The 16,157-nt window shown below is 40.0% G+C and overlaps 1 protein-coding gene and 1 long non-coding RNA gene across 2 annotated transcripts in view; one reads left to right on the top strand and one right to left on the bottom strand.

Annotated features, from left to right (window-relative positions):
• The first annotated feature begins 2,614 nt into the window (after positions 1–2,614).
• LOC116734606 (uncharacterized) lies at positions 2,615–10,615 on the top strand. The gene is made up of 2 exons (XR_004342245.1): positions 2,615–3,483; positions 3,571–10,615. It is a non-coding gene; the product is annotated as an uncharacterized LOC116734606 (long non-coding RNA).
• The window catches only part of ptchd4 (patched domain containing 4), a 38,522-nt gene continuing 30,766 nt past the window's right edge, over positions 8,402–16,157 (bottom strand). The window contains exon 3 of the mRNA XM_032586093.1: positions 8,402–14,366. Coding sequence (XP_032441984.1) covers positions 12,697–14,366 — 1,670 coding nt within the window. The 3' untranslated portion in view covers positions 8,402–12,696. The remainder of the gene's footprint in view (positions 14,367–16,157) is intronic.

Here is a 16,157-nt window from a genome sequence, read left to right on the forward strand (position 1 = left end):
AAAAAAATCCAATTCAAAACTAAATTCCGTGGCACTCTAATGTGGTCAAATATATTAGAAAAAAAAAGAATGACGAATGAATAAAAAACTTGACAGATGTTGTTCTTTAATTACAGTCATTTGAGACTAACATCTAAAAATCTACTTGTTCAATGTGATGTAATTGTGAGAATTGCTTAAGATTAGTTTAAGTTTACAGTGGATCATTGAATACTCGCGGTTCAGAATTCAAAAATCTTTGAAAAATCTTCCTACTTCCTGATTTTTATCAAATCAGAAGGCCGGAACACCTAGCCACAATGCTACTTGACGCACTATTGTTTGGCACTTGTAAAACAGCCAAACAAGGAGTGAGCTTAATTTGATTAATGGTCCGTTCACACTAGTCCTATTTAGTCCACTTTAATCAAACTCTAATTTGTTGCCTAGAAAGTCTGGTTTGTTTGGAGACATTTGAATGAATAATTAAACTTTAACCAAAAAACAGGACTCTGCCAAGCATACCAGAGACCGCTCCAACCTAACAACTACGAACTATAGTGCATGGCATTCTGGGTAAGGACCACCAAATCAAACACGCTAGCCTAGCGCTACCGAGAGAGAAATAGCTTGTGGCTTTTTATCACGACAAAAAAAAAAAACAACTTACAACCACTAAAATCTGCTACCTCTCCATTTTTGTCAACATTGTGTAAAGAAGAAAGTTGCGCTCAGTGTCTTCTTCATAGGTTTTTGTGTCGTTTCGTTCAGTGGTTGCTGGTACAGCGCCACCACAGGCGAAGGAGGGAACTGGTTTTTCAAAGGGTTTGGATTGTGTGACAGTGCAGCGTGAGAGAGAACTATAGCGGCAGAAAATTGAAGAAATGTTGCCACTTTAATCTCCAACATGTTTTAGATTTTTGCGTAACATACATTAGAACAGATGTATGTAAACTTTTGAATTCAAGGAAAGTTACAAAAAAAACAAATAAATAAAATCTATTAAAAAAAATTCCCGCTACGTTTTACTGGCATTTAGCAAATGCAAATAATTTTGGTAATTCTAACTATGCTAAAACGAGAAACGTTTGGTCAAATTTTACTTTAGACAGTGAGGAAAAAAATAAATATGTATTTTTATTCTGTGTTTTAGCTGTATGTGGTGCTTTAATGCAAGAGGTAAAGATCGCCAGAATCTTCAGTGGGATCAACAGAGAAATAAAATAAAGTGAAATAACAGACCGCACTATATGTCATACGCTTGGTAGAGTGAAACGGCTGCAGGTGTGTTATATAAGCTAAGCAATAAATAAATTATATAAGTGACTGTTTGGCAGCATCGTCTAATGAGGCTACAAATACATACACAGGAAGGCTTGAGGTGGTGTTAGAGAAAGAGAGACTGAGAAAGTGTAAAAAAAAAAAAGAAAAAAGGAAGAAGGTGAGAAAGACAGGGGGTGAGGTGAGAGGGGAGGAAGAAGTGAAGGAAGAAGGTGTGGAGCAGAGGGGAGGGGGAAGGAGGAGAAGGAAGCATGAATAATCCATCAGCGGATTCGCGCCATGGATTAAAACAAGGTGGGAGCCAAAAATATCCCCGGCTAAGGCAGCTTGGCGCACTGACGCTGCAACGGAGCGCAGCGTGACGGCGGCCGCTCCCGCTGACAGCTCAGGAAGTCAGACGTTATGGGGGGATGAGGAGGAGACGCTGGGATGGTAGTCTGTGCTCTACAACTCCTGGTGTCACCAAGACGACGGATGAGACCTCCTATTCTACCTTAACACTAAATATAGTTAATTTTAGACAAGCATCTGGTTTTAGCTATATACTTCATATTGATTTAGTATTTTTACGCTATGTCTCGTTAAAGCCACGACATTCCATGGATTTGATGTAATAGGCCAACACAGAGTAGTTTCTCATCTTAAAATATTTCAAAGTGTGTTTTAAAAAAATATATAAAAATCTGAAAGGTGCGGCATGTAACTTTAGAGCCTCGAAATTAAACCCAGTGCAATAATTCAGCCTGTTGTGTGAAGGTTTTGGTAGAGATTGGCAAACAATGGAGAGGGTTAGCAGGATTAAGTTACAAAATTTCTTGTTAAAAACTGGGCTGCATTAAATAAGAGGGCATTAATTAGAGAAGCAGCCAAGAACTGTTTCCATTAATGTTTTTCTATGTGCATTTTTGAAGTGTTGCATTAGAAACGGTTGATGGAAATGGCTAAATTCAATGTAACTTCCTCAATTTTGCAGGTCTGACGTAGTGAACAATCCCCGCCACCAGTGGGCCTGTGCCTTACCAGAGGCACAAATTAACTTGTAAACATTTCAAAGTCCAAACTTTCAACTTTGGATTGGACAACTCTCCATTTTACTGAGATGTGTGATGCATTCTTGTTTGCCACCTCTGCATCTTTTTTTTTTTTTTTACCCCTCCAGGGGGTCTTTTTTTTTGTGGGCTCTAGTGTCCCTTATATGACAGTAGGCTGACAGGAAACAGGGAAGGAGAGGGGGGAAGACATGCGGCAAATGTCATCGGGTCCGGGAGTCGAACCCACGACGGCCGCGTCGAGGACTCAAGGCCTCCAAATACGGGTCGCGCTAACCGCTACGCCACCACGGCGCGCCCTGCATCTTTTTTTTTAATGTTACATTTAAAAAATTCTGTGAAATTGTTCTATTTAACACCAGGCTGCCTCTGAAACATTTAGCAACAAACATGAATCCATTAGAAAAGATTTGCAACCTAGACGATGAAGTAAAGGTGCCAAAACCTGAGTCCATGAATAATTGTCACTAAAATGTGTACTAACTGATATCTGTGCCATTTAGAAACACTAAAAAAAATTGAAAACAAGAAGAGAAACTACTTCTTTATGGAGACTCCCAAACTGATCCTACCAAAGTAAATGAGCTCTCCCCAGTCGGGAACCAATTGTAATCAAGTATTTATGAAGATAATTCTTTCAGGATCCAAACAGCAGACATCAGATTGGAAAATTAACAGAACCAGGGGGATGGCTTGTGTCATAATCTGGTTTTAAAATCTTGATCTCCGTTTTGCAAGATGCAATAAGCTCAAAGTAAGGCATAAATTAGGAAGTGTGACAAATGAGACAGTTGCTGATGGTGAACTGAGATAGCAAGCAATGCTAAACCAGCCTGTTACATCTAGTCACACTAATCAGAAATACCATCCAGATGAGCTCAGCCAGAATCTTCAAAAAAAAAAAAAAAAAAAGAAAGTCTAGATTTAAAGTGTGTTAAAGTATTGCATAACTCATCTGACATAATCTGATCACTGACAAACAAAGAAAGACGTAATGATAATCTCTATCATGGCACCTGAAACTTGGTTCAACACAAAAGGCAGTAGGAACATTTTGTTCTTAAATGTCCAAAACTTCAGCTCTCATTCATGTCATAGATTAAGCTCATTGATTGTCATGGGATGCAAAGGTTGACCAGTGTGGTCTTATCCAACAAAGGATATTTGTTAAATGGTTTTCTCATATTCAGTGGTTAGGCGTAGACATTTCTGAGACCACAATTACTTCCTAGCAGTAAATGTTAAATAGGCTTCCTCTCAGTCTTCCTACCCTATCCTGTTTCCTCCTGTCCTACTACCTGGTAGCTCCATACTTCACATTCTTTGTCCAACATGTCTGCTGTCTATGTTCTGCACACATTCCAGCTACAAACAACAGCTGCCTCTCTGTTTTTGCCACCAAACCGCTAAACCTGAGGCATCCGAGATAACTCCTTTCTCCTGTCCATTTTAGTTACTCACAATAAAAATCTTGACATCTTCAGTCATGCCACTTTTCAGATCTCCTTCTTGATCACAACATGTCTATTTCACTCTTCTGTATTAGTAAACTTCATTCCCCTCTCAGAATTAATCTCCAATTCATCCATCTAGCTAATCTAAACCTTAAGCTAGGTTACCCTTAAGCTAGGGTAGCTAGCCCCTAAACTAGGTAACCTAGTTTTGCAGATAGCTATTCTAGCCCCTAAGCTAGATCATCTAGTTGCTAGCTAACCCAGCACCTACCTAGTTTAGTCAGATCCTAAACTAGCTAGCTCGGTCTAGTCTCACTATGGATTACAAAATCTGTGTTGTTGGCAAACATCACGGATTATTAGAAACTTTCATCCTCATTGTCTTACATGTTCTCCATTGGATAGTTCTACATCACACCTATAGCTAATATCAGTGGAAATGTTAAAACCGATCCCTTTGATTACATTTTCTGACCTTTTCTTACTTGTGTTTCCTGTGTTTTTCTGTCTTACAGTAGACCCCCAGTTCTCATGGGCATCAGGCACCACAGCCGCCCGGAAATACCTCAAATCTGTGTACCCTTGAGATCCTCTGAAAGACACTTACAGGCGCTTATTTTAACAGCTCAAACATCAAATATACCTTGATATGCATTCATTTGTACAGCGGAAACCGTCTGCAGTCTTCCTTATTTCTGCTCTTTATGGTACAGTCAATCAGCGGTAAGGAAATAAAAATGGCACTTCTGGATTGGTTGATTTGCAAATGCCAGCCAATAACGTGTCAATTAGAATTGCACAAAGGCATTTCAGCTAGCCAGGTTGCATGTTCTTTTTCATTTTGTAGATCTGGCCTACAGAACAGGTGGGTTTTTCGGCAATAATTTGGTGTCACGTTCCACAGAAAAATCCACAAATATTGAACTGTGAACAGGCAGGAGTTCACTGTCTGTTAACGTTCACTGTCTAACTGTTAGGTTCTATTGCAGACATGGTAGGGCAGCTGTGGCTACAATCCAGCAGCTTGTCATCATCGGCGTGTGAATGAGTGTGTGAATGGGAATTACTGATTTCATTGCTAAGCGTCTTTGAAACGTGCTTCATAAGACTGATCTCATTTCATTTCTGAGTAAGCTAAAGTTTACACTTTAAACAGAAAAAGCAGAAACACATTCTTAACTTAGTCAGTGCAGCAAAACACAAACTCATCAAGAGAAGCATAAATAGAAAGCCAATTATTATTCAATGAGCAGAATTTCCTCAGGACACTGGTCATTACGCTTAAATATTAATGATAATTAAAATAACATAATGTACGCAAAAAACACCTCTGGTCCAGGTACAGTAACGTGATAAATCTAGAATATTGTTTAGTAAGAAAAATAATATTTCATTGGGTTGTCCAATTTTTTTCACTGTGGATGGATTGATGGATATCAAATTATATTTCACATGGTAAATCACTGCACTACAAGCTATTAAATACATTTTTCATGAATGCAGGCAGCAACAGCCTATTTCGTGGCTCCACGGCGTTACGTACAAGATAGATGAGTTACAATAAAACAGTGATTTGTCCTCTGAGGCTGTAGTAGAAACAGCTTTGCCGCGTAGATCACTCCGAGAGCAAATTGTGATTGCATAATTTTATTGCCCTGCACTGTGGAGATGCTGTGCTGTCCTTCGGCTGCACAAACTGAACGTGTGCTGATAGTAGATGACACCGTGAGAAATAATATTAACGAAACACTATTCCTTTATCTTCTTCGTCAGTGGTCAAATGTGTTCTCAAATGAAGGTTGTAATGTAGCCTGACTACGACGTCACACAACAAAACGAAAAGCTCGCACCTTTAGAATGAATTAGCCATCAGCTAACACTAGGCGATGATAAAGCAACGATGCAGCTCTATTCCCTCCGCCAGATGTTTTAGTGCATGTTTGCACATAAAAATTTATGGAATAAAGCTTCAGCCTCCAGAGCATCTTTGAGTTGGCATTTTTAATAGAAGACTAATTGCTAACTTTTACTACCAAGAGAGAAGACGAAAAGACGGTGCTACAAAAGCAAGTTTAACGTACTGTGACCAGTACGAATTCATTTCATCTGCCTTGTCTAACCACAATAAAGGTTGCATTTTTGAATTCAGATAAATTCATATTGCTGCAGTGATGTTGGCGCCAGATGACTAATCACCGTCATGAAGTCCAAATGACACGGATCTTTCTCCTATTAACTTGGATTCCTCTTTTAGATTTTCTACCAGGCCAATCAGCAAACATCAGGAGAACAATGACTTTGATTTTCTGTGCTGCTTAAGAATAATAGTCTGCCTGTAGTTTTAGCAACAGCAGCAGAGGAGGTGAACGAAGCCGCTCTCTCCGTGTTGGCCCCATCTGGTGACATGGGGGAACCCCGCCCCCATAAAAACACATGTTGAGATGATATTAAGTTGTGGCCACAACTTGTTATAATGAAGTCATTCCTAAGATGTCCTAAGATTAAATCATGGCGATTATTTTTTTCTCCCGCGCCCATGTCACCAGACGGGCTCCTTAGCCAAGCCAAATACTGAAATAACATTGTGTAGTCAATATCCTGCAAGCTTCGTAGCTAGAATCCCTATTTCTGAGGTTTCCTTTCCTCCGTCATAACCCTATTACATGCATCACAGACAGAGAGTACTAACTGGGTAAAATTTCAAACCTCAACAGAGTCCATACTTCCAAGAAGCAATTGTTTCTCAATAGCTGAAAAACCCAGAACCTCTGTACAAAGCACAGCGCAGAACAAGGGGCTGGTTTTTACCAGGCTAATGCTACACTAAAACACACAATTTTTAATGGGAACAGAATAACACTTAATTATTTTCATTATTATTTAAACAAGGACCAAACTCATGTCTTGCTACTCGACAATACTTGGAAAGACTGTGACTCCACTTACAGCGGCAACATTTGCTTATAATTACCCTATAAAATAACAAAATAGAGAGTTAGGATGGTAAACTTTATATTATGAAAATAAGATGTTAGCTACACGTGTCCCATGCAGATTCCATTAACTTAGATTTTTAGAAAATTATTATGTAACTTTGCTATGCCTTGTAATTCTGTGGCTGCTGCTCTTACTTTGGTATGCTCCCTCTTGCTTTCTGCACTACAAATACAACAATGATCCTGTGTTGTCTCTGGGTTTTTCACCGTCTCTGGCCCATTCGCCCCCCTGGCCATTCATTCCCATATTTCACACGTACATGTCGCCATCGTTTCCCTTCCTACTTCTGTGTCGTAGCTGTAAACAAACCATTTCATATCCTTGTATTTAAACAAATGCCTATATATATTTCTTTTTTTTTTGGTATTTGTGCTTTTGAATATGCACCATGGAGATAAGGAATCATAAAAAAATGTTTAAGATTTAATATTACACCCTGTTCCCAGACCAGCTGACTCTCTTAAAATATTAGCCATTATAATCTCTGATTACGCCAAGATAACTGTTCAGAGTATCTGCAATATTTATCAGTAACATAGAGTAAGCATATTTCCTCACAGAAAACCATAAACAGAATATAGAAATTTACTAGAAATCATTGCTTGTCAAAGAGGCTGCGAAATGATTCCAAGGCAGATTTAAATGTCCCCACAGCAAGAAAAGAATTGGGTATAAAATTTGTAAAACTGCATAATTCTTTCATGGAAAGGTGTCCTTTCTGAACATCTGTCTCATTTTAGTCTGACTTTGAACCAAATGTTGCTACTGACAGAAAATAGTGTTGGAGAAAACGCAAGCTACGATTGTTCTGACGTCCTTAGCCTAGCCTAGCATTACGCCAGCAGTGCTCAAATTAATAGTATAAATGTTTGACTTTTAAAGCTATTCATGTTGACGCTGTCCCACCTGCTAACGGCTGTTTAAGCATTTTTCATTACCAGAACGTGACTTTTTTTTTTTTTTTTTACAGTCAAAAATTATCTGTGAAAAACTGTCTGGGTTTCTGTAGTTATAGTCAGTGCTTAGTTACAGATTAGCTAAGGTTTGGCTAACCCTTCATACATAACGAGTTGTATATCACATTTTATGCTAAAATAATGCCTTCCCCTCATTATATTTTAACAGCTTATGATAAGATGATAATGATTTAGCATTTTTTCCCCTAATCATTTTAAATTACTTTCTATGCAAGTAGGCAAATTTTGCTGAATTCAGTATAACGTGCAAACACTTGGAAAAAATTGTAGTCTACTAGGAAGTAAATGTTGACTGCAAAGATCTTAAAGCAGATAATTTCGGGAATTACGCTTGAGAAGCATTTAGCAACGAGTCTACATAGCTTTGCTACCAGGTATTGCCTGCTATAGAGTGAAATACATCAAAGGTTTATATAATTTTGACTATATTTTACATGTCTAACCTACCGTTTTTCTGCTGTAACGTAGCACAACTGTTCAGATTTTTTGAACAAGCTGCAAAGGGATTTGCTTCCCGTAAATGTTGTGTTGTCAGTTCGTGATGATAAATGTGTCAGGAAACATAATATAGACATTCATGGTGGCCTCAAAATCCATTGAAAACAAAACAACAACAAAAAAATCATTGACACAGCTGTGTAACAAACTGGACGTAGCATACTGGTAACATTCCACTTTTTATTACTGGCCTACTTTGTTCATCTTTTTTTTCCTCTTTTTTTGGTTTTTATAACAAAATTCCGTCGTTAAAAATCTTTCTGTGTTATACTTTTTATAGAAAATATTTTTAAAAAAGAGCAATTTACAGTTATCTTACACTTCAAATGTCCTCTGGCTTTTTGTTTTGGAACAGATGTGACTCGTTTTGTTCTTTTGCAGCACAAGGTGTCACAGAATATGCATCACAACAACAGAAGTCACCATAGCTCAGGGGGAAAAAAAGGAACTTCTAAAAATACGGAGACTTCATACAAGAAAAAGAAGAAAAACAAACAAAAAAGGAAATACATGCATACAAACAACACAATGCCATGCGAACACAGTTCATTTTTGGGAAGTAAATTAGTAAAATTTGCATTTCAGTACCGTTATTCAAACATTTCATGCCATCTCGCTATATATACATGACATGGGTTTTACAGTATGCGACATTCACTGCATCTGCTGTGGCAAATGGCTACAAAAAGGCCTAATTCTTCTGCAGGGGCAATGTCTCGTCGATGAAATTGCAACTTCAGTGAGAAATTCACACAAACGTTCTAACCCCGCTAACAGTGTTCATTCATAGTAGACTATTGGGAAAAAATTTTCTCTCTCGCTGTCTCTCTCTCTTTTTTTTTTTTTTTTTTTACTTCTGTCCAAAATTTTGAAATCAAGTTAAGGTGCACATAAATGTGGGCTCAGTAATAGTCGGATAATTAATAACTAAAATGTTTGCTATCCTTCGTGAAACAATGCATTTTCCACAATGAAATTTGCTTCTGCATGAAGATTGCAACGCCGCTTCCAAATGCGGTATTAGTGGAGCTGTACAAGGAAACCTCACCGTGTTGGTGCTGGTACAAAGAAACAAAACAGGAACTCTTTCCTCTAAACCAGCTTTAGCAGCCCTCTAGGAAGATATCGACTGGCATCAGCTATATCTGCGCACATATGGGGCCCCCTCTATTTATTACATGCCACCAGCTAAGACTTGCCTGCCAGAGGTCATCTGTTGGGGTTTGTTGTGGGAGTTCAACAGGGACACTCATCAAGCTGTGGTAGAGGAAGATAATGCTGTTTACCCTGGGAGGTGAAGGTACCCATTTTAGTATGTGTAGAGGACAATGTAATTATTACTTATGCAATTTTATTTGATGTTTCGCAGCAAAGAGAATTCAGTAGTTGCTAGGCATGGGCTTTGTTCTATGTCAAATATACCAAAGGTTAAAAGTCAAAACGAAGTCGAAAACTGCCAGCCTGGTCATCATTTTCCTTTACCTTCCTATACAATTCTCATCTCCCTTCAGTGCTCCGTTTGGGGTTTCTCCCATTGAGCTGGATTTTTCCGGTAGGATTTCAACCAATCAGCGAACACAGGGAGGAGTCTTGACTTTGATATTCTGCGCTGTTTTAGAATTGGAATCTGCCTGTAGTTTTAGCAATGGCAGCAGAGGAAGTGAACGAAGTCATTCAATTTGCTTTGGCTATGCTCCCAAATTTTTAAATGAACATTTATAGCCGTCCTGTTTGGCTCAGCACTTCTATTCTGGCAGTGGTGGATGGATTTTACAGCCCTGGCAATTGAGCCATAGCATGGAGCCAAATCACTAAACCCCAAATTGTTTTTGTTGTCATGGCCAAACGTTGGCGATTGGGTAAAATTAAAAACTTGAACAGAGTCTACCCTTACAGCAAGAAATCATTTTTCAATGCCCGAGTGTCCAGACCCTCTGGTTTGGTTTTTGGGACTGGTTTTTACCAGGCTAGGAAACTGCTAAAATGTCCTAAAATGTCACGTTCCCACAGTTGAAATTTTGTTCAAAGAGGAGCTAATTACAGTGTCATAGATAGAACTTAAGAGTTTTCTTTTATTCGTTTGGGGTTTAGAGTAGGGCTTCCTGCTCCATCCTGCGTGCCAGAAGAAGAACCAAAATCCTCATAATGTTTAGAGACAAGGTTAAGCCGACTGCTTCTGAAACAGATCAGGCACATTGTTTTCAAAAGAAGGGATCAACAATCACTGTTTTTTTTTTTTTGTGGGGAGGTTCCGAGGGTTTTGAAGATGTTTGGAATAATTTTGAAACAAACGTTAGCAACAGGCTATGTTTTGTTAGCATCTATGAAGTAAAACAAATCCCCCAACAGTAAAGTTATTATTTTCTGTGACGTCCATTCGGGGGGAAAAAAAAGTCAGTCAATATCCCCCAGCTATTTTTGGATGTTTTCAATTATTTTTCTTACATTGATAGTAGAATCTGAAATCTGGTGCTTTTGTCTGATGTAACTGTACCATCAGCTGTTACTATTTCTTCCTTACAAATCCAGGCCTTCATTTTGCTCATTAAAACTTGTTTTTAAACCTTTTCAGTAGTGAAAAACAGATAGAAGCACCAGACATCACTCATAGTCTACACAATAAATCTACACTACTAATAAGTTCAGCAGGAGCATATTCTATGTTACTGCCCAAAATAATAATTGTATTATCATGGGTGTAATATTCACTATGCTATATTAGCAGAAGTAGGAATATTTCAAGTATTTATTATTTTAAATTAATTCAATCCGTTTATGTTAATTGGTTTTTGCTTAAAATTTGCGTATTAGCATCGTTATAACCTGAATCCCTACTACATTTACTTGATGTTATCACACCAATACTGGCCCATGCCAAGTACCATACAGTATATAAATGTTTTATTTAGTTATATTACCCTTTGTCGTTCTTACTAGCCAGCTTTCTTGCTTTTCTCTCTGTTTTTCTGTTTAGAATTTTAATGACGCCGTGCATCAATATTACCTGGTCAAAAGCATAAAAGTAACTCAACAATTTGTAACTTTGGCTCTATTTGTTTTGTCAGTGTAAATGGCTAAAGGGGTTTAGATGTAAAAGTAAAAAAAAAAAAAACATCCAAGAAATGAAATTTGTATTAATAGAAATCCACAGCTTTCAGAAAAAAACCCGACTTCATTTGGAAGGAACAACCTGCTAAATAATTAGAAATTACAATGTGTATTTTGTAGGGATTTTTCTCCAAGGTAGTTTTTTCCCCTCACACTACAAGTCATAGTTATTTACTAGCCTCATTTTTTATTGTAAAACCTGCATCATCATTTTCAATCAACAGCAGTCAGTTTTGGGATGACAGGGTTTCTATTCATGGTCATTTCTTTTCTCATGAATATTTAAACTTACTGATATTTTATTTTTAATTAAAAAACAAACAAACTAGAGAACAAAAGCCTCTGTACACTATTTGGCACCGTTAATAGGAACTGAACCATGTTCGAACCTGACACAGAGACAATCACCAACCGCACCGTAACTGAGAGTTTCTGCTGTGATTGATCCGCTGAAGAGCTCAACATAATAAGCCGACATTTTGGTTTTAATGTTTTCAATGCACAACACTGGAGTTCTGCCGTTAGGCTTATTGCCTTTGAAATGCTGCTGCTGCACAACAGTCCCTTCCCACCGGCTCTCGCCCTCTGCAGCTCACTGCAGCATTTTCTGGCCCCTGCCTAAGAATTTCTACAAACTCCGGAACAAACAGAATTTTCTCCCTCTGCTTTGGCTGAACCTTGACAATTCTATCCTCGCAATTTAATGTGGAAGATAGTTCTTCGTAAAGGACACAGTGTAAGCTATCTGCCAGGTTCAGCTGTTGAGCTAATTTTGATGCTACAGAAAAGCATACAGTGGGCTTTCGGCCTACTGTATTTTTCTCTCTGCACGTGATTTGGTTTTGTCTCCTTTTGCTGATATTGAGGGGTTAATGTAAGGTGTGTGCAGAGCCGTCTTTGTCTGTTTTATCTGCTCACATATCACTCTTACTGACGCGTCTCAGTGTCCGCCCCTTAAGGAACTTCTATGATCCTCATCTGTTTATTGAGAGACGACTGCAGGAGATGAACACACAACTGGTAACATCAAAGCCCAGATATTACTGTATTTCTGCAGAAGTTTTCTTTAGAAATTTAGCAGGCAAGTTTTGGTAACTAAATTGTTTTGTATTTCTAGGAGTTGGGGAAAGCTTAAGTAACCAGTTTGTGCTAATGAGACACACTGTTTGGACCGAGGGACTCAATGATCGACCAGTTGGGGCTGCACTAGAACCCGGTCAGCTTAGCTGCTGTTGTTAGGGAGCAACCACTCGGTGGCGGACACCGTATGCTCCCCTGCACCGTAAGAGATGCCTCACCATCTGAGAGTCTACCAGTAAGCCACGGTTACAGATCACTGACGTTAGTAACTGCTCAAACGTTTGTCACGTGATCAGGATTTTCCCTGACTTCGATGCACTCTATCTCCTCCCGTTCCCTCTCCCGCTCGCGTTCCCTCTCCCGCTCTTTCCGCTTTGCCCGCTTTTTCTTCTTGTGCCTCTTTTTGGACGGCGGAAAGAAAGTCAGGAAGACGGGCAGGATGACAAAACAGTGCAACAAGGTGCAGCCCGCCGTGAGCAGGGAGCACTTGAACAGCGTGTAGGTCAAATTGGAAGGCACAAACACTAGAGGCATGATCCCGATCACGAAGCAGGACGTGTTCTGCAGGATGGCCGCCCCATGCTCCTCCAGTGCTAACTTGATGCACTGCGTCCTCGTGTGCTCAGTGGCCAACACAAAAGTGTACAGGTGTGGTGCACAGTGATCCATAGCGAAGTTTAGAGTATAAATAAGGCACAGGATTGAAATGCTGTCCATGCCGACGTTCCAGAGGGTCATCAAACCCAAGACGCCCAGCTCCACGGATGTAACCGTGAGAATGAGCCAGAAGTTTCCCAACGGGTTGATAACCAGGAAGAACGTGAGGATGAGGATGGTGAGCACGCTGAAGCCTGAGGTCAGGATGGGCGAGATGACGGAGGAACTGTAGCGGTCCATGAAAACAAACGTGGGATTGAAGGCAATGAACTTGATGCTGTTGATCAGCATCAAGGGGCGAAGCTTCTCCAAGAGCTCCACCACCTCCTCTCTCTTCTTCTCCGTGGTTCGCGCTACCAAGTACATGCGCGAGGCGATAATGTCGTACTCGTCTGTGTTGCGGTTTTTCGAGAAGATGATGTCCTCTGTAAAGTGCTGGTACTCCGGGCTGCGCAGGAAAGAACCCTTCAGAATATTGATGAAGTCACTCTTGGTCGACGCGCTGATGTTCACCACCCGGAGGTAGTGGAAAAAGTTGTCCATCCAAGAGATCTTGTTGAAGCCATGACTGAGAGTCTTCAGGTGCTCCTGCACAGTGGAGTTCCAGTACTCGATGGGCTCGTAGATGTAAAACCCAATCACAGGACTGTAGTTACTGAAGTACTTCTGCTGGGTCACGGCGTACGAAACGCTTGGCGAGTTACTGGCCAGCAGGTTCACTATGTTCGATCCATCGCTAATTTGTAAACATCCCATGAATGAAAAAGAAGCATAGATAAGATAAAGGATGACCACGAAAGGCTTGACATAGGTGTTAGTAATCCACTCAGTGTAATGCTCACGCAGGAAGTGCTGGATGAAGTGATTTTGGTACGGCACGCTGTCGTGATGGGTGGACAGGTCGTGGCCGTCGCTCATCATGGTTTTAAACCATGTCGGCTGACGGTCCAAGTATTCCACTGAGGGGATCTTGCAACAGAAAACGCTGTGGTAGCGGTTCTGTTCGAGCTGTCCGGCGAACACCAGGCAGGAGCCGTAAAAAGAGAAAACGTAGAAGTAGTTGACCAGGATGGCCACGCACATGCTCTGACAGAAGATTTTCACCGACTCGATGTTGGTGAAAGGGCTGGCTCCCATGCCGAAGGTGATGATATAGAGCGAGCTGGTCATGGTGTAGCACACCATCACGTCAGCGAAGGCGTCGGCCACGCGCTCCTTGAAGGGAAGGTTTTCCCTTGTTCTCCTCCAGCCTGCCAGAAGTTCAAAGACCCCTTTGGTACCGTGACCTGCAGAGGAAATGAAAGAGGAATGTCAGGTTATGAACATAGAAGTAGCAGAGTTACAGTATTTGATGTGGTCATATGAGTCAAACCACTCAGAAACATGGTCACCTATCTGACCCACCAATCCACATTGCTTAATTTCTACACGGGTATTGGATGAATGGAATATAATAACATTGTACTTTTTTCCGTCCTTTCCATGGTAACATGGATAATTTGCAAAACTGAGATTCCCTGCTTTGTTTGCAGCTCTTGTGGACACAAAGACCGTGAAGTTTTAAAAACCCATTCCAAAAGGACAACTTTTAAAAAATTCAGATTGTAATATATCCATGTAAAAATAAAAAGGAGTGTACTTTAACAGCAATTAATCAAATCCATAGAAGCCAAAGGCGCCACATTAAGTCATTCACCCATTCAAGCACACGCTCACATGGATTGGTGGGAAGCTACTACATAGTAGCCACGGCTGCCCAGGAGCAGTTTGTTATGGCAACTGCGGATGCTGTGTGTTAATGAACTGTGAATGGAAATATTTTATTTGTGCACAGATATTAACAGCTTAAATCTTTGATCTTACCATCAGGACGGTGCAGTTTCACACTGATCGTGATGCGCGTGTTTTGAGAAAAACAATCTCAGGGATAGGACTGATTGACTAGACACTATTGGAACTAAAATGCTCAAAATAATTTATTTTTTTATACAACTGACACAAAAAAAATAATAATTAAAAGACACACATTTGCATGAAAATCAATAAATACGGACCCATTCTTATTTCCTAAATTGTTGCATTTCTTCAAGCTGCTGCGACAGCAGAGACTCTCGACCTCACCAGACCAAAACAACAACCTGGTGAAGGAAGTTTAAGGTTGTTTTCACACCTGATTGTCCGGTAGACTTGGTTCCACTGGAGGCCAAAACTCAAACACTTTCAGTTGGTGTGGCTCACTTTCGCACTACAGTATATACTTAGTATTAGATCAATATAAAAATTCCCAGTACCGCGCACCCGTAATAAATATTGAGTCAAAATGAGTTCCACTTTTCTATAAACAGCCAACAGCTTCTCAAAGAAATAAAGTTTTTTATTTCATTAAAAATAACTAAAAAGAAAACATATATTTAATTAAGAACAGCCAGTGCAATTTGGATGACAAATATTGCTTTTGGCAAATTGCTAAGTGGATCAAATATTTTCCGACAGGATTCTGCATCTTTCTCACATGGATCTTAGAAACTATGTCTCCAAGATTTGCGTGAATTTGGATGTTCTCTCTGTGCAAGCGTGGGATTTCTCTGGGTACTCTGGATCCTCCCACAGTCCACTGTCTAAATTGCCCAAGGTGTGTGTAGGGGTGTGTGTTTTTTGTGTGTTTATAGCTAATCTCTTCTCCTCCATCTATTTCCCTCCAACTCCCCGATTTGATGTCAGTGATAACTATTTCCTGTAGACCTTTATGGTATGCAAATCAGCAGAAAACCTTTGCTGCACCTTTAAATAAATCATACATTTGTTTTATATGCTTTGTAAGCATCTTAGCACCGTTCCTTTCCACCGCCTTCTCTCCTCTCCTTATACGTGAGCCGTAATTGTACTTGGGGGGTGATTACGCAACTGGATCCAAATCCGTCTTCTTCAGGTCCATTCACTGGAATCCAATCTGTGGGCCTTTTCACGAGTCAAAAATACAGACAGAAAAACACGGCGTACAAAGGCATAGTGCAAAACCACCCACGCTGGAACACCCATTCACCCACACGCCGTGCCGGCGTTTGAAAAATGCACGA

This window comes from Xiphophorus hellerii, chromosome 15 (genome assembly GCF_003331165.1).
Source record: "Xiphophorus hellerii strain 12219 chromosome 15, Xiphophorus_hellerii-4.1, whole genome shotgun sequence".
NCBI classification, from domain to species: domain Eukaryota; kingdom Metazoa; phylum Chordata; class Actinopteri; order Cyprinodontiformes; family Poeciliidae; genus Xiphophorus; species Xiphophorus hellerii.